This window comes from Elgaria multicarinata, chromosome 4 (genome assembly GCF_023053635.1).
Source record: "Elgaria multicarinata webbii isolate HBS135686 ecotype San Diego chromosome 4, rElgMul1.1.pri, whole genome shotgun sequence".
Taxonomy (NCBI): Eukaryota; Metazoa; Chordata; class Lepidosauria; order Squamata; family Anguidae; genus Elgaria; species Elgaria multicarinata.
Genome location: NC_086174.1, coordinates 30,415,219 through 30,434,697, shown reverse-complemented (window position 1 = coordinate 30,434,697; position 19,479 = coordinate 30,415,219). Strand labels below are relative to the sequence as shown.

The following is a 19,479-nucleotide window of genomic DNA, read 5'->3' as shown; positions in this document are numbered from 1 at the left end:
ATATCAATGCATCACCACTAGTTTTGCTACCCATATATGTAAATATTGTATTCATTTATTTATATACAGCTTCACATCTAGACAGATTCCACTGCAGCAAACAATAAAAGATAAAAGGTAAGAGAACAAAAGAATAAAACTCCATGTTAAAAATTATTACTTTTAAAAACAGAATACTGTATGCCAATATTTGAAATCTATTTTAGAAGGTAACATTCAATAGTTTTTGTGGGGGAAATGTGCACTGTATCTCTGAGACCAGAAGATTATGAGACATATGTTATTCTTCAGAATATACATACAGCACAATTCACAAAATTAGCTCTGAACGTCAACATCCTAAATTTTAAGAAGTACGCTTCATCCTTTTTTCTCGTTGCATAGTTTGAATTTGAAGATTATGGGCAGTATCCAAAAGGCCTGCTGTGCTCCTGCTTCAGGGATGGGGAATTAGTGCTTCATAAAGGAACCCTGGAAATCAGCAGAAACATTTGCTTCCGGATCAGGATAGGTCAGCAGAGCTGCCTTCTGTGAGTTCCTCTGGCCATCTCAGTTCTAGAAATGCGTGATTCTGCTGATTTCAGGTTGCTTTAACAACCACTAACTCCCCAGGCTGGCAGCATAAGACACTGCACGTTGTTCCAAACGTGTTTCTATTCTGACCTCAACACTAAATAGAAATATTGTTCTGGGACTGGGCTTAGCCTTCATAGCCATGGCAACCCACTTTGAGGAAAACATTTGCCTGTGAGAGCCACCTGGCTCCCACCTTATGGTTATTTCAGTGGCTGGTAACGAAAATCAACAGCATGCTGTCCTTAAAAAGCATTTCCCTGTGGCTGATTGTACTATCTGCAGTGTGTTTAACGGCTGCTGCTTACTTTATCCAGCTTTGACATATAGAGTTGTTGTTAGGCTTTATGGATTTTGTATTCTTGTTTTACATTGGTTTGGTGCTTTCCTATAGGTCACTTGGAGTACCATTATGGCAGAAAATGCATCTAAAAATTGAATAAAATAAATAAATAAATATTCAGTCTTTAAACCAATGAGCACTAGGTAAATGCTATGGTTACTACTGCTGTTAGAATGTCAAGGGCAAGAAATACTAGTTCAACGAAGTGTACATAGCAGAAGCAGAGTGAAATGGCATTGCAGCTTTTAAAGCTCAGCTAAAAACTTTTCTTTTTCCTAAAGCTTTTAAAACTTGATTTTGCTCTGACTTTATACTGCTAGTTTTACCCTACCCGGTGGCTGTTTGGTGCATTCTCTTCCCCTCCTTATTGTTTTATTATGATTTTATTAGAATGTAAGCCTATGCGGCAGGGTCTTGCTATTTACTGTTTTACTCTGTACAGCACCAGGTACATTGATGGTGCTATATAAATAAATAAATAAATAAATAAATAAATAATTATTATTACTATTATTATTATTTGAATACAGATGGTATCCATCTGTGGGGCGCGGGGGGGGGGGGGATGGAGATGAAGCTGGCTGAGCTTTAGTGAGCTCAGCCTCCCTGGACTTTGGCTTGCTTTCTTGCAAGCTGGCCCGACTTGATCCGTATAAAGCAATTTGCTCAAACTGCTTTTTATGCAAACCCCAAACAAAAAAAAACAGCCCAGATTTGGGGAGCAACCTCCTGGCTCAGTGGCACCGTGGGAATCCATCGGGCCCAAAAAGAGACGGATTCCCCGGCAATGGAGATCCCTACGTCAGAGGCAGTTGTTTGGTGTTTACTTGGTTAGCAATGCTGAATCAAGTTCTAGGTGGCTGTTTTAAATACCGTATTTCTTCGATTGTAAGACACACTTTTTTCCCTAAATAAACAGCTCTAAAAATGGGGTGCGTCTTAGAATCGATGGCGTCTTAGAATCAAAGCAATATAGTAGATGCAGAAAGACTCTATCCTATTAAAAAAGGGTCTGAAACATCCATTCTCTCTAGCTTTATTGCTTTTAGAAAGCTGAGCAAGCAGGGCTTTTTAAGATTGCTTTGCAGGCTGATTGGGGCCTATAGCTCCGGCCCTCGTCAGCCGTGCCGGGAAGACACACGGCTCCAAGAGTCAGGAGGCTCACCCCCCCAAGCACCGGGTTCCCCCCCCCCCAGCCGCCGTGCTGGGAAACGCGCGTCCCGCCTGGAACTCCTCATGCCCGCGGAATAACCTGTGCCCAGAGGCTAAAGAAGTGCTGCTCCACCGAAGCTGCTCTCACACGGCAGCTCCAGCTACAGTCGTCTCTCTCCTCCTCGGTCAGGCAGGCCTCCAAAAGAGGAAGTTCCTGCAGCAGCTGCGAGCCGGGAGGAGGAGCTGGGAGGGTAAGCACCTGGTTTTTTGCTTACCCCTAAGCCCCTCCCAGCCCAGTGGCCCCAAAACCCAGCTCTTTCTAAGAAATTCTAAGATATTCTAAGAAATTCTACTCGTAAAAGATGTTCAAAGAAATTTATTTTTTCTTCGAATCAAAGCTTTTTCCCCCTGTTGGTGGTACTGAAATTAGTGTGCATCTTAGAATCGACGGTGTCTTACAATCGAAGGTAAAACCTGAAAAGCAAACATTTGGACTGATATAACTTGCCTTCTATGAAGATCCTGTTCCAGTAGATTCTGCCAACCTCATTTCCTCCCAGAAAGATAAGGTTAGAGAAAATCAAGAATGTGGTGGATACAGATGCCAGGGCTGCATGGAATCGACGAGAACTTCTTGGGGACAAAAAGTGATTCTGAAAAGGAATTTTAAAAAGGCATCTTAGAAAGAAAATTAGCACAATCGTAATACTGGAAAGAAATTCTTTAGCTGTTAGTGCAACTGCTAGTCAGAATAATACCTTCTCTCATTTCACATTTTAATGACACACACAGGGCAGAGCTAAGCTTTATACCTGAAACAAATGCTTTCTCAACCTATGCCTGGAGGTAAAGGCGAAAAAGAAGAGGATATTTTTAGGGGAAGATTGGTGGATGAGTAGTGGTGTAGTAGAACCAGGGCTCACAGGAATGCAGCATTGCATGGGCATGTTTTTTATTAGCAGGGACACTCAGAATTCCCTGTTTCATCTGAATTTAACTACAATCCTCACAGTAGCTGGGCAGGAATTAATTTTCCTAGCAACGATATATTGTTCTTTATTGTAATGCTAAGCCATTTGTGGTTCCTTGGTCTTGAATGGCCAATTAAGGCCCATTAGCTTTACAAAAGGCCTGCTCCAGGCATATCAAAACTACTAGAATTGGTTTGTTGATATGAATCAACACAGCTGCCTGCAATTCTGGACTTGCCTTGGGGATAGGCTACAGAGACAGTGATAATGAGCCTCTGCATTTCAAAATTTACAACTGCATCACTGAGAGTGAGAGAGGGAAGCTTATCCTGCAAAAACTCCCTGGATTGCTTTTCCCTGCAGCTGGGCTTCTTTAGTTTCAGAGTCTTGTTATAACCTAGGGGTATTTGCAGGGGGATAACTGCTGTGAAGAGAAAGGTTAATTATGCCCTCCTGCCCAGTGATTCTCCCTTGTAAACCCCTGCCCTGCCCTAACAAGGGAAACACAGGGGTGGAAACCCCGTAATTCCATCACAATATGCAGTTCCATCAAATGATGGAACTGCATGTTATGAGACAGGAAAATGGCCTCTCCCCTCTAGAAGCTGCCACCCAAAGCAACCACTCAACTTTATGTCATGGTAAAATATATATCTCCAGCAAAGGAGATCATTACCTTGTTGTGGTGCTGGAGCTTGAGCACCTCAAGGATGCCATGAGCTAAACCATGAAGGGACACCCAAGATGGGAAGGTCACGGTAGAGAGGTCAGACTAAATACGATCCCTGGGGAAGGTAATGGCAACCCACCCCAGTATTCTTGCCATGAAAACTAAATGGATCAGTACAACCAGAGATATGTCGGTATACCATCGGAAGATGGTCAAAATGCTACTGGGGAGGAACAGAGGATAAGTTCAACTAGCCCCAGATGTGATGACGCAGCTAGCTCAAAGCTGAAAGGACGGCTAGCGGCCGACGGTGTTGGTGGTGAACGAGGAATCCAATGTTCTAAAGATCAACACACCATAGGAACCTGGAATGTAAGATCTATGAGCCAGGGCAAATTGGATGTGGTTATTGGTGAGATGTCAAGATTAAATATAGATATATTGGGTGTCAGTGAACTGAAATGGACTGGAATGGGCCACTTCACATCAGATCACCACCAGATCTACTACTACTGTGGACAAGAGGATCACAGAAGAAATGGAGGAGCCTTCATAATTAATAATAAAGTGGCTAAAGCAGTGCTTGGATACAATCCAAAAAATGATAGAATGATCTCAATTTGAATTCAAGGTAAGCCATTCAACATCACAGTGATCCAAATATATGCCCCAACCACAGATGCTGAAGAAGCAGAAGTAGATCAGTTCTATGAGGATCTGCAGCACCTACTGGATAATACACCAAAAAGAGATGTTATTTTCGTTACAGGAGACTGGAACGCTAAGGTGGACAATCAAATGACATCTGGAATTACAGGTAAGCATGGTCTAGGAGAACAAAATGAAGCGGGACATAGGCTGATAGAATTCTGCCAGGACAACTCACTGTGCATAACAAACACTCTCTTCCAACAACCAAAAAGACGGCTGTATACATGGACTTCACCAGATGGCCGACACCGAAATCAGATTGACTACATCCTTTGCAGCCAAAGGTGGCGGACATCTATACACACAGTAAAAACAAGACCTGGAGCTGACTGTAGTTCAGATCACGAACTTCTTACTGCACAATTTAGAATCAAACTAAAGAGAATAGGGAAGACCCACAGATCAGTTAGATATGAGCTCACTAATATTCCTAATGAATATGCAGTGGAAATGAAGAATAGATTTAAGGGACTTGATTTGGTAGATAGGGTCCCGGAAGAACTATGGACAGAAGTTCGCAACATTGTCCAAGAGGTGGCAACAAAAAATGACCCAAAGAAAAAGAAAACCAAGAAGGCAAGATGGCTGTCTGCTGAGACACTGGAAGTAGCCCAAGGAAGAAGGAAAGCAAAAGGCAACAGTGATAGGGGGAGATATGCCCAATTAAATGCAAAATTCCAGAGGTTAGCCAGAAGAGATAAGGAATTATTTTTAAACAAGCAATGTGTGGAAGTGGAAGAAGACAATAGAATAGGAAGGACAAGAGACCTCTTCCAGAAAATTAGAAACATCGGAGGTAAATTCCAGGCAAAAATGGGTATGATCAAAAACAAAGATGGCAAGGACCTAACAGAAACAGAAGAGATCAAGAAAAGGTGGCAAGAATATACAAAAGATCTGTATAGGAAGGATAATAATATCGGGGATAGCTCAGACGGTGTGGTCAGTGAGTTAGAGCCAGACATCCTGAAGAGTGAGGTTGAATGAGCCTTAAGAAGCATTGCTAATAACAAGGCAGCAGGAGATGACGGTATCCCAGCTGAACTGTTTAAAATATTGCAAGATGATGCTGTCAAGGTGATGCATGCCATATGCCAGCAAATTTGGAAAACACAAGAATGGCCATCAGACTGGAAAAAAATCAACTTATATCCCCATACCAAAAAACTGAAACACTAAAGAATGTTCCAACTATCGTACAGTGGCACTTATTTCACATGCCAGCAAGGTAAAGCTCAAGATCCTGCAAGGTAGACTCCAGCAATTCATGGAGCGAGAATTGCCAGATGTACAAGCTGGGTTTAGAAAAGGCAGAGGAACTAGAGACCAAATTGCCAATATCCGCTGGATAATGGAGAAAGCCAGGGAGTTCCAGAAAAACATCTATTTCTGTTTTATCGACTATTCTAAAGCCTTTGACTGTGTGGATCATAACAAACTGTGGCAAGTTCTTGGTGGTATGGGGATACCAAGTCATCTTGTCTGCCTCCTGAGGAATCTGTATAACGAACAAGTAGCAACGGTAAGAACAGACCATGGAACAACGGAGCGGTTTAAGATTGGGAAAGGAGTTCGGCAGCGTTGTATACTCTCACCTTACCTATTCAACTTGTATGCAGAACACATCATGCGACGTGGTGGGCTGGACGAATCCAAGGCTGGAGTTAAAATCACAATAAGAAACATTAACAATCTCAGATATGCAGATGACACCACTTTGATGGCTGAAAGCGAGGAGGAGCTGAGGAGCCTTATGACAAAGGTGAAAGAAGAAAGTGCAAAAGCTGGGTTGCAGTTAAACCTCAAAAAAACCAAGATTATGGCAACCAGCTTGATTGATAACTGGCAAATAGAGGGAGAAAACGTGGAGGCAGTGACAGACTTTGTATTTCTGGGCGCAAAGATTACTGCAGACGCTGACTACAGCCAGGAAATCAGAAGACGTTTACTTCTTGGGAGGAGAGCAATGACAAATCTTGATAAAATAGTTAAGAGCAGAGACACCACACTGACAACAAAGGTCCGCATAGTTAAAGCAATGGTATTCCCCGTAGTAACCTATGGCTGCGAGAGCTGGACCATAAGGAAAGCTGAGCGAAGGAAGATAGATGCTTTTGAACTGTGGTGTTGGAGGAAAATTCTGAGAGTGCCGTGGACTGCAAGAAGATCAAACCAGTCCATACTCCAGGAAATAAAGCCAGACTGCTCACTTGAGGAAAGCCAGACTGCTCACTTGAGGGAAGGCAAAACTGAAGTACTTTGGCCACATAATGAGAAGACAGGATACCCTGGAGAAGAGGCTGATGGTAGGGAAAGTGGAAGGCAAAAGGAAGAGGGGCCGACCAAGGGCAAGGTGGATGGATGATATTCTGGAGGTGATAGACTTGACTTGGGGGAGCTGGTGGTGGCGACAGCCGACAGAAATCTCTGGCGTGGGCTGGTCCATGAAGTCACGAAGAGTCGGAAGCGACTGAACGAATAAACAACAACAAAGTATATCTTGCTTTTGGGAATTGGGATTTTGTTTTAGACCTTAACAGTTAACATCAATATCACAATATAATAGCCAATACCCAAAACAACAAACACAGAAGCCTATATTATCTCTCCTTTATTCCTCATATTGAGGCAGTAGCTAAATCCTGTCGTTTTTTCCTGTATAATATTGCCAGGATTCGATCATTTTTGTCTGTCTCTTCTGCCAAGACTCTTGTTCATGCATTGGTTATTTCTCGGTTGGACTACTGCAACCTTCTTCTCACTGGCCTTCCTTCTTCTCACATCAGTCCGTTGGTTTCTGTTCACCACTCTGCTGCTAAGATCATCTTCTCGGCTCGCCGCTCTAACCATGTAACTCCACTTCTGAAATCTCTTCATTGGCTTCCAATTCACTTCAGAATCCAATATAAACTTCTCCTGTTGACCTACAAAGCTTTTCACTGTCTAGCTCCTTCCTATCTCTCCTCTCTCATCTCACACTATTGCCCCGCTCGTGCTCTTCGCTCCTCTGATGCCATGTTTCTCGCCTGCCCAAGGGTCTCTACTTCCCTTGCTCGGCTTCGACCATTTTCTTCTGCTGCTCCTTATGCCTGGAACGCTCTTCCAGAACATTTGAGAACTACAAGTTCAACCGCAGCTTTTAAAGCTCAGCTAAAAACTTTTCTTTTTCCTAAAGTTTTTAAAACTTGATTTTGTTCTGACTTTATACTGTTAGTTTTACCCTACCCAGTGCCTGTTTACCCTACCCTGTGCCTGTTTGCATTCTCTTCCCCTCCTTATTGTTTTATTATGATTTTATTAGAATGTAAGCCTATGCGGCAGGGTCTTGCTATTTACTGTTTTACTCTGTACAGCACCATGTACATTGATGGTGCTATATAAATAAATAATAATAATAATAATAATAATAATAATAATAATAATAATAAGCCCTTATAGGTTAATAGACATGAATAGGAAGAATTAAATTCAAGCAGTAAATTAAACGTATTAATCATCATCATTGTCAATTATTTGTATCCCATTTTTCTCTCCAAAAGGAGGCCCAAAGTAACTAACATTATCATCATATAGAATACAATGGGCAGTATCCAGCACTGCCGCTCCATTTACTCTATTGATGTTCCACTAGAATAAGAGTTATCTAGTAATAAGGCAATAGTGTAAGCTGGCACAACAAGTTTTTCGTTGGTGTACAACAAAGGTTGTCTAGGCTAGCAGTACATCAGTAGCGTGAGTGGGCTGGCAATATTGGATAGTGCCAAAAATATCAAATAAAATATCAACATTTATTTAGTTATTTATTACCTTTTTATACCGCCCAATAGCTGAAGCTCCCTGGACAGTTCACAAAATTTAAAACCATTCAAAGTATAAAACAAACAGTATAAAAACATGATATAAAATACAATAAGACAGCCATATGAAAAAATAACAATAAAAATGCTCCACTAAACCTATAAACAAATTGTCAAAGTAACCATTAACTTAAAAAGAAGAAACCTTTCTTTTCTCTATAATTTCTTCTTCTTCTTCTAAGGCAATTGCTTTATTCTTTTAAGAGGCCAATTAACCATTTACTATATACTTTCCTTTCGAAGGTGCTAAGAACTCATATCACTGGATTAGATAGCTTTAAAAAAACAGATTGAAAATATGACATGATATGAAGCCTTTATATTAAAATTTAAGACTGCAACCTTATACATGTCTATTCAGATGAAAGTCCCACTGACTTCAGTCGGACTTATTCTCAGGTAAATAAGCATAGTATTACAGCCCAATACTTACAGGTGTCATTATTTATACTTGCATTTGTTTTTTTTAAAAAGCAATTCAATAATTTATTACCTTTTCTGCATTCTGTACCTATAACACAATCAAACTTTACATCACAAGCTTGACAAAATTCAGTTCTTCTTTTTGGAAACAAGTGTTCTCCTCTGTGAAGCTTTCAGCTCTTTATTTCAGTTTTTAAACTAGTCTTGTAATGAACTGGATTGAGCCAGTCATAGTTTAATGCAAATTCCCTTGTTTCTAAACTGGCTCCTAAAATCAACATGCGAGCCCTGATTAAAACTGGGCTTTCCTAATGAATTTAGAAACATCCCTGGTTCATTTTAACCCAGATTGGTGATGATATATAACTCTGAACACTGAATTTGCACCCAAGAGGAAAGGAATAGTTGGAAGAGGCATTCTATCCAAACTCTCACCTTATTCTTTAAGAATAATTAAAGCTGCAATCGTATACCTATTTATCTGAGAGGTAAATAGGTATTACCCAATAGGTTTACTGCAGGGTAGACATGTACAGGATTGCATTGTAGGTCAAGTCCTTAAAACATGTGCTATGTAGGACTGCCACCTTTTAAACAGCTAAAATTATAGATAGCCCAACAATCCACCATCTTGCAAAATAAGTGGTATATCAAAGGGCCTTTTGCTAGCACAGTATTATCATGGCTACCTGGTAATATTGTTTAAATCATTTTGATTATGAAATACACATTTAGAAAACATATTATTAAGGATATTATCTAATGCATGTATTGTAATTTTCTAATTGGATATGCAAATAAAATAACACTATGCATTATATATCTAGGAAGAGAGCCATCCTATGATCCCTGGTTGAGCAGCATCCCAGGGACCATCGGATGGCTCCGAAAACCCCTTCTGAGTCGGAGAAAGCAATCTGGGGAGTCTGTGACTTGAGACCTAACTCCTCACAGACAGCATTGAGACAACTGTGCTGGCTGCCTCTTGGAGATCAGAAAAGCTACCTCGGAGAGGGAGGAAAGTGGTTGTTCAGGTGGGTGAGGAGTGGAGGAGACTGGTGAGGCCAAGATACGATGTATCCCGAGCTTCCTCCAGTCTCCTTCCCTGAGACTATAAAGCACCCTTGCCGAAAAGACCATCTAACAAAAATAAATGAGATTGGAAGATGGGGAGGCAAAGATTGCCTCTGCTGCTCCTCCAGCCCTGCCGGCTTCCATCTGGCAGGGAGCAAGAATCTTGGAAGTTACTGAGTTGGAGGGCTTCCGATCAGCGAGGTCAGAATCAATAGGTCAGCGCCCTAAGTGGCTTAACTTCATTCGTTTTTTTTCAAAGAAGAAAAAAACACCACACACTTGTTAAACACTCATTTTTAAAACTGAGAACAGGACTGACCGAAATTTATACACACAGTTATGTCTTCAATCAAAAATGTGGACAATATCTGTCCTTAAGTAGCTTTTCATTTACCATGGAGAGAGCTCTCAAACATTAAAAAAAAATTAAAAAATTATAATCCAGAAACGTTATGAATGTACTATGTGAGAAGCTAAAACTGGATATTAAACATTCCACTAACTGGTTTATAGCTGCTTATAGGATCAAATGATCTGTATGCTGTGGCAAATTGGTTTTGTCCCTGTTCATATACAGAGAACATCAATTCAGGCCTATCTTTAATGGTGGGCTTCCAGTATAGAAAATTTATAAAATGCTACAATTGTAACTCTGTCATATGCCCAAAATTCTGAAAGGAAAATAAGTAATGTTGTAAATAAACATATAAAAGTTGATGTTTGGGGTTGGGATGAAGATGGAAAATTTCATGTGAATAGAATAGATATAAAAACACCATTATGGTTTGCTTCTGGGAGCTGGAAATATGTCATAAATTGAACGTCTGCCACTCTTGGAAGTCAATCTACAGTGTGAGTCAGCTTAGGTGGGAAACAGTGGTGGATATTTGCTGTAGACTCACATCACAAAAACAAACGAGACCGTAACAGAACACAACACAGAATTTAAGCGTTGGCTGTGACTGGAAGAAAGATATTGCACATAATTTCCCTTGCCAAAAACCTGCGATTTGCAAGAGGGATTTAAGGGGACCACCCCTGAAGATGTGTGGAAAACTCATAGGTTTCTGTGGCAACGTTAGAAGAGTATCCTATGAAGAAAAAATTGGATATGTATAAATTTTATTTTAAATGGCACTGAAAATGGCACTCAAATTGCCTTGAGTGCCGTTTTCTTGGTAGGAAGGTGAGGTTCAAACCAAAAAATAAATGCTGAGAATTGGAGGGAAATGGTGATCAGACAATGGCCTTCATCCTGAGGTAATAGTGACACATTCATTCAATATAAAACAAATCACCCAGTGGAATGTCCTGCCTTCTTTTAATCAAACCCACATCATTCATGAGCAGACTAATTACAGCCATTGGCCATTACTGGCTCATGTGGGAGTGTCTACTCCCTGAAAGTCACTACCAGGAGGAAATAGGGATGGGGCCATGTATTTACCATTTGCTACTGCTGAACACTAACCAGGGATGGGGAAACAGTCAAGCCCATGTGGTATCAGTGTCACCATGCTGATACAGTGGCTTTCTTAGAGCGATATCATCAGTATCCAACCAGCTAGAGCTAATGTAAATTACATTGTGGTCGTGAAAGGGACCTCTAGTGGAAAGCCTATCACGTTAGTTGGTGCAATTCCCCAGAAAACCCATTATGCCAACTAATCACAGGAGTCCATCAAGAAGTGCAAGCACCTTTTATTTGTAAGTCTTTGCCTCCAGTTGCAGCACTGAGGCAAAGCAAAGCATAAAGACTTCCAAATCAAGGCAAGGAATTACACCTTCTTCCCTTCCTTTCTGGTTTTAAATTACAGAAGCACCCCCCTTTTTAAGTACTCGCCTTTCAGTTGGCAACTGTTCCCCATCTTCCTTCACAGGAGGTTGTCCAAGCAGTAAGTTGGGTTCTTTCAGTGCCTTAGAGAAAGATGTTAACCCCAAGCTTGAATATGCTTGAGGCCTTCCTGAGGTTGCCAGGCAAGAATTTCCAAGTGTCCCCACAAAGGAAGACTTGGGGGTAAGGCACCCCTCCAGCATCCACCATGGCAGTGAAGGTCTGTCAGACTTCTTGCACACCCCTCTCACCAGCCTGTCTTCCCTTCTTTTGCTCACCCCAGATCTCTCCCCTAACTGCTCCTTCCCTGAGCTTTATAGCAGCACCTTGATGAGACCCAGCTGGGATGCCCTTATCAGCGCTAACAGTGCTCCCTTTTAACTTTATGCACAGGCTCATCTGTTTGCTGCCTCTCTGCCTGGGAGTCTTCAGCAACGGAAGGACTATGAATTGGCTTGGTGAGTCCTGGTGGGCTGTTACTCATAAGTTTCAAATGTCTTATACATGTCAATGTCAAAAATATATGGAAACATCTGAATGTCTATTCTGCCTGAGCTGCCAGAAAGGAAACAGTAATTTTCCAGTGAAAAGAGTTCAATGGTCAAACTAGAAGAAAAAGCAAAACTCTTTGTGCTTCAAGTGCCTATAAATCTCTGCATTCATTTAAACAGACACTTTGTTCAAATAAAAACCAATACAAAGACTCTTTGTACGTTCTTGTCTCCTGGATGATCTATTTCAATGCAGAAAGTACAACAGAAAGTACAGACAGCCGTGCAGAGTCTTGATAATTTGGTACTTCTTTAGAAATAAATACTCCTGAATGGTGGTGTGCTAAATTTCCATAACCTTTGATTTTTGCTGTAGAAGTTGCCATTATATAGGACTTGAACATTTTGTGAGGAAAAGCATAAACATAAACAAACATAAACAATAGACTTATCACTTCTTAGCCTGATGTAGTCATAGGCAATTATTTTTGATAACCAATCCTGTAATAAGATAATTAACCGTTTCAAACTTTTCAAATGATAATTTCAAGTAGTACATGAGTAATATAATGAATATAGCAGTTCCTTAAGGAACACAGAACATTTAAGTGGTACTACCAAAAATAAAAAGCTATTTCTGAGTGAAACATGCAAATTCTTGGGGATGTTGTTTGCTTGTTTTAAATCTGCTGGGTAACATGGCAACATGATCATGGTACCATGGCATGGTACATGGCAGGAATTCCAGAAGGTGGTATGCACATTACTAAAGTGGGGAACAAGTAATAATAATTCCACACAACTGAAGACCTAGCAGATTTACCTCTAACAAATACTCTGGGATGTAACTGTGAGAAATTCTCTCTACGGTTCATAATTCAAACTATCAATTTCCTTCCATTCTCTATGTCTGGAGTCACGACAACAGGATTTGGATTAGTTTAGCTAGACATGCCTAGATTACAAAGTCGATTAAACACACACCAAAAAATATGGCTTGGTCATTAAAGTTTGCTGTCAGTATGAAATACTAGGGATGGGGAGAAATTAGTTCAGTTCATGAAGTTACCTGATTTTGCACTTTCAAAGCACTATGCAAACCAAAATTCAATTATCCTTTGAAATTCAAACTTTTGTGGGTTCTCTAATCACAAAAAATGCATACTTGTGGAACCTAATGTTCAAAAATGCACTAAATTAGGGAACAGGCTTATAAAAATGTGTATGCAACATGTAGAGAAATGCATGGATTGGGAGAAATGTGCACAATGAAGCTTCTGAATTTTCATAAAAACATTTAAAAAATCTCAAAATTCAGGATGAACCAAACTTAAGACTGCAGAAATTTGAGGTCAACTTAATTTGAAATTGGAAAAATGAGAAACTAAGAGAAAATGAAATTGAGGGATTCCTATGAAATACCACATAGAGAGAGCGCCTAGACGTATCTGTATGTTTGCAAAGTAAGTATTTTGTAGCTTTTTCTCAGCAATAAGTTTCACCACTCTTCACTGAAAAGGACTAAGTATTGCACCTGTAGTTGTTGGGGGTGAATGGCTAACCTTTTCTTTAAAAAATGAAATCATAATGTTTATCACTAGGGAGCTGGCTTTTCAATTGAGATGGATTTCAACAAACTTCTTAGATGAGTCATCTACATATAGTTTGGTTTGATGTTTGCTTTTTACATCACTTGGGACAGGAAAGTCATGGGTGTAAAAGTGTCTGTTCTTAGCAAAAATATCTGCTTATGTATGTACCAGCAAAAAGATGCTGCTTTTAATTTCCTTTCTATTGAGGATTGTTCTTTTGACCGAAACAGCATGAGAAATGAGGGTGCACAGATGTCCTGTTCATTCTGGATACATGGATGGAGAATCTGATATATAGGTTCTCTGGATGGGCTAACTGAAAAATATATCCACTGATTCAGGCACTCTAACAAATGGTATACGAAAGCACTGCTCATGTAGTTCTGTACAGGCAGGGCCTGCCCCATTTGTTTTATTGGCAGTTAATGCACTGCATGCATAATCAACCGTGGCTATTATTTTCCCCAGGTGATAATTATTGATGCCATCAAAGTTCAATAAAAAGCGTCATCATGTTTCCTTCCTGTCACTTCTCTGCCCCCACTTTTGTCCCTCATTACTTCCTCTTTCTTGCCGGAGGGGAAAGAGGAAGTAAACGAAGACCACGTGGCCCACGTGGGAACTACAGACCAGTCAGTCTGACATCCATCCCTGGGAAAATTCTGGAGCAGATTATAAAGAAGTCAATCTGTAAACACCTTGAAATCAATGCAGTGATTACTAGAAGCCAACATGGATTTGTCAGAAACAAATCCTGTCAGACTAATTTGATCTCATTTTTTGATAGGATAACCTCCCTTGTGGACTGTGGGAATGCTGTGGACGTCATATATCTTGACTTCAGCAAAGCTTTTGAAAAAGTACCACATGACATTCTGATTAACAAACTAGCTAAAAGTGGGCTAGATGGAACAACTATTAGGTGGATTCACAGTTGGCTACAGAATCGGACTCAAAGAGTACTTATCAAGGGAACCTTCTCAAACTGGGGAGAGGCAACGAGTGGGGTGCCACAGGGCTCAGTCCTGGGCCCAGTGCTCTTCAACATTTTTATTAATGATTTGGGCGAGGAGGTGCAGGGAATGCTGATCAAATTTGCAGATGACAAAAATTTGGGTGGGATAGCTAATACCCTGGAAGACAGAAACAAACTTCAAAGTGATCTTGATAGGCTGGAGTGCTGGGCTGAAAACAACAGAATGAAATTTAATAGGGATAAATGCCAAGTTCTTCATTTAGGGAATAGAAACCAAATGCACAGTTACAAGATGGGGGACACTTGGCTCAGCAATACTACAAACGAGAAAGATCTTGGAATTGTTGTAGATCGCAAGCTGAATATGAGCCAACAGTGCAATATGGCTGCAAGAAAGGCAAATGCTATTTTGGGCTGCATTAATAGAAGTATAGCTTCCAAATCACGTGAGGTACTGGTTCCTCTCTATTCGGCCCTGGTTAGGCCTCATCTAGAGTATTGTCCAGTTCTGGGCTACACAATTCAAGAAGGATGCAGACAAGCTGGAGCGTGTTCAGAAGAGGGCAACCAGGATGATCAGAGGTCTAGAAACAAAGCCCTATGAAGAGAGACTGAAAGAACTGGGCATGTTTAGCCTGGAGAAGAGAAGATTGAGGGGAGACATGATAGCACTCTTCAAATACTTAAAAGGTTGTCACACAGAGGAGGGCCAGGATCTCTTCTCAATCCTCCCAGAGTGCAGGACACGGAATAACGGGCTCAAGTTAAAGGAAGCCAGATTCCAGCTGGACATCAGGAAAAACTTCCTGACTGTTAGAGCAGTGCGACGGTGGAATCAGTTACCTAGGGAGGTTGTGGGCTGTCCCACACTTGAGGCATTCAAGAGGCAGCTGGACAACCATCTGTCAGGGATGCTTTAGGGTGGATTCCTGCATTGAGCAGGGGGTTGGACTCGATGGCCTTGTAGGCCCCTTCCAACTCTGCTATTCTATGATTCTATGATTCATTCAGGGGGCATTTTTATCGCGCCACTTTTCCTGCACACAGGAGGAGATCGTGGCACACTGTTTATTTTTAAAAGTCAGATTAAAAGGAGTCTATTTTGTGATGGAAAAAGGAGTGGAAGGGAGATGCGCGGGAGGCAGCTGACGTCATCTAAAGGACATGCACACATCTGTAAGTGGGCAGTAGCGAACATGCGATAAAATGCTCGTTTGATGACTGTCAATATCAGTTGTGCAATGTGAATGCATTTCAGTGAAAGCTTCCTTACCCAGTGGTGTAGTCCTGGCAGGATGCTGTACCTGCCCCTACTGGTAACTGGGTCTCTAATGTCATTCGCTAATCCCCATTTACTTCTCTAACCCAGCTGAAGTTTTGCAGCAGTGTATTTCAGCTCGAGTTCCAATTATTTCAATATGATCTACTTCAGATGGCATTGATGATACTTTGAAATCTCAACCAGTCTATTCTTAATTTCATAATTAGTCTACGCCTCATCACAGCGGAATAACAGGAAATAAATCTATGCAACCATTTCCAAAGCATATGGGAGGTGTGAAGTTAAATGCATATGCCTGGGTAGGCCCTTATCATATCAAATCATGCTTGATACAGGTGGCAAGAAGAGGCTACATCTTGATTCATGCTCGTAACAGTGAGTTGGTTTTGGAGATTATCGGGATTCTTTCTGAAAAGACCAAAAGGAAGAGGGATGTTGGCAGCTCATGGATATCTTCCAGAGCCTTGGGACATTAACTGTTTTGTGCAGGAAAATATAGACAATTGGGAAATTAAGACCCATGGAGTCCAAAGAAGTCAGCTGATGCTGAAGGGGGTCTCAATGTTACATTTACCATCCAGATCTTTGTCTCTGTGAATTTTGCATTCCAAAACAGCTTTTTTCATGCATGTCTGACATTGAAGGCAAACTCCTTTTGATGTTAAAAAGCTTTTGGGCAGCTCCTGCCCACTCAAAATGACAGGCCTCAATATAATGTCTAACAATGACTTCTCTCATCCTCACCTCCACTCCAAAAATGCAAGAAAGATTGGGGGAAAATAACTCCACGATAACACAGGTTGCCGAACAACTATCTATCTTCCACCTAGTTACCACCTTATCTACCATTTTTGCAGTCTGTGGGACCAGTTGAAATGTATAAGGATAAGAATACACAGCTCCATTTAACTGATTATATTTTAACAGTAGTCAATCTTAAGGATCAGGGAACCTCCCAGTAACATAGCTGCTCTCAGAGTCACATATGGGAGTTCCCCACCCCTACTCTCACCAATAGATATGGCACACCTGGAAAGAGAATTAAATATTTTTAATATAATTTATAAAAATAAAATCTCAGCTAACCAAGCCTGAAAGTGGCTATATGGTTTCATTTGATCATCCCCAGACTGTGAGGTTTGAGCTTTGCAGTGCCGCACAAAATTACTTTGATACCAATAGAGTCATTTTTTTCTAGCTCTAAATCATTGATGGCTGAGGTCTGTAGCCAGCATGGAACAAATCAAGTCCAAAATTTGAGGAAGTACCTCTCTAATGTGTCTTGCAGCACACTGCCTTGCAATGGTTTTGCCTCTAGTCTGCTGAGCAAGGGAATAAGAAGCAATCCAGCACAGAAGTGCCATATCCCAGCCATGAGCTCTATGCCGTTATCCCAGCCATCAGCACTTTCTGCTATTGCACCCCTCCCCCCATTGCTGACGCCACTTTATGCCCTAAATCAGCCTTCCCCCACCCTGCATCACAACTCCCATCGTCCACAGTGGCTGGGGATACCTGCAAGCAACTTTCCAGAATGTTAAAGAACAAAATAAATTAGCTTCCATCATTTGTTTGGTACCATAATATTTCACCATGCAACTTGTTCTGTGCTATACCCTGTGTGATACCCTGGAGAAGAGACTGATGCTAGGGAAAGTGGAAGGCAAAAGGAAGAGGGGCCGACCAAGGGCAAGATGGATGGATGATATTCTGGAGGTGACAGACTTGACCTTGGGGGAGCTGGGGGGGCAACGGCCGACAGAAAGCTCTGGCGTGGGCTGGTGAACTCACGAAGAGTCGGAAACGACTGAACGAATAAACAACAACAAGCAGGGTACGTAGTTCACAACAGAACTCCACCACTTGAGGTCATTATGACAAGGAATTATTAAAATCTAATCCTAAACCTAAATTTAAATATTGCAAACATGGAAAAGAATTAACTTACAATTAAGTCACGGACAACTGGAAGAGAAACCAGCCTCTTCACTCCATTTTCGGCAGTTACTCCAAGCCAATTAAGCACAGCCCAGGACCAGAGGTAGTTATGTCCACCATGCCAATAGCTTACAAAAGCAAATGTGATTGCTGTGGAAAACAACATCTTAAACATGTTGCAGTGAGATCCTCCCATTGGGATGTAAATATACCTGCCAGGGAAATTATAAACATAATTAATACTTTGCTGAAACCTCCATAATACAATTCCTGTAATATAAGTTTGCTTTTATTAGAAACACTAAAGTTTTGTTTTGACTAATTACCTGACATTTTCTACCTGCAAACCTCCTTAGTATCTTCAAGACACTGGATCACACTTTTTTACACATGCCATTTGACAAGCTGAGAAGTGGAAAACTGCACACAGAGACTATGCCATATTCCCAACACGGTTAAAATTATTAGGGACTGTGGTGGAATAGAATCAAGTGATATGATGACATTAAATATCAGATATTAATCAGTATTTTTTTTTATTAAAACATTTGTATCCCACCCTATAGCACAAGTATCTCAGGGCAGCGTACAGATAAAAACATACAAACAATATAAAACAATAAATATACCACAGTTAAAAACAAATTAAACCATTAATAAGCTAAAACCAGTACAGCATTTAAAACAGTAAAATCAATTAAAACAATGTACAGGGTTGGTGAATTTAGCCATTAAAAACTTTGTTAAAAAGCCATGAAACCATTGCCAGCACCAGTCGGGCCTCCAAGGGGAGGGCATTCCACAGCCGGGGTGCCACAACAGAGAAAGCCCTCTCCCACATCCCATAGCGTATATCTAGTGTTGGTGAGAGATGGAGGAGGGCTCCTCCAACAGACCTCAAATCTCAGGCAGCCATATATAGGGAGAGGTGCTCCCACAAACACTCATCTACATGCCTTGAAACAGCATTTTAAAAAAATACTTAGGCATTTTCTGATCATTTTTCTACAGTAGATTTGTGAGATACTCACACAGCTGAGTGAAATACCTAGTTTGAAACATTTAGATAAAATCTGGCCTTCATTACAAGCAATGCTAAGGAAAAACAAAGGGCATGGTATCCAAAGTGCTCTTTGCTTCTCTGCTGATTTTCCAAACTCCACCCCAAATCCCTTATTCTAATCCCTAAACCACCTGCATACCATTTTAGAGGAATGTACCAAGCCGTAGTAACCTATGGCTGCGAGAGCTGGACCATAAGGAAGGCTGAGCGAAGGAAGATAGATGCTTTTGAACTGTGGTGTTGGAGGAAAATTCTGAGAGTGCCTTGGACTGCAAGAAGATCAAACCAGTCCATACTCCAGGAAATAAAGCCAGACTGCTCACTTGAGGGAAGGCAAAACTGAAGTACTTTGGCCACATAATGAGAAGACAGGATACCCTGGAGAAGAGGCTGATGCTAGGGAAAGTGGAAGGCAAAAGGAAGAGGGGCCGACCAAGGGCAAGATGGATGGATGGTATTCTGGAGGTGACAGACTTGACCTTGGGGGAGCTGGGGGTGGCAACGGCCGACAGAAAGCTCTGGCGTGGGC

At 41.1% G+C, this 19,479-nt stretch overlaps 1 protein-coding gene across 3 annotated transcripts in view; it reads right to left on the bottom strand.

The window, feature by feature from the left end:
* HHAT (hedgehog acyltransferase) overlaps window positions 1-19,479 on the bottom strand; it is a 200,717-nt gene that overhangs the window by 46,791 nt on the left and 134,447 nt on the right. For all 3 annotated transcript variants that reach the window (XM_063125562.1, XM_063125563.1, XM_063125564.1), the window contains 2 exons: window positions 17,898-18,099; window positions 2,577-2,721 (listed from right to left, as the gene is read on the bottom strand). In XM_063125562.1, coding sequence (XP_062981632.1) covers window positions 2,577-2,721; window positions 17,898-18,099 — 347 coding nt within the window. The remainder of the gene's footprint in view (window positions 1-2,576; window positions 2,722-17,897; window positions 18,100-19,479) is intronic.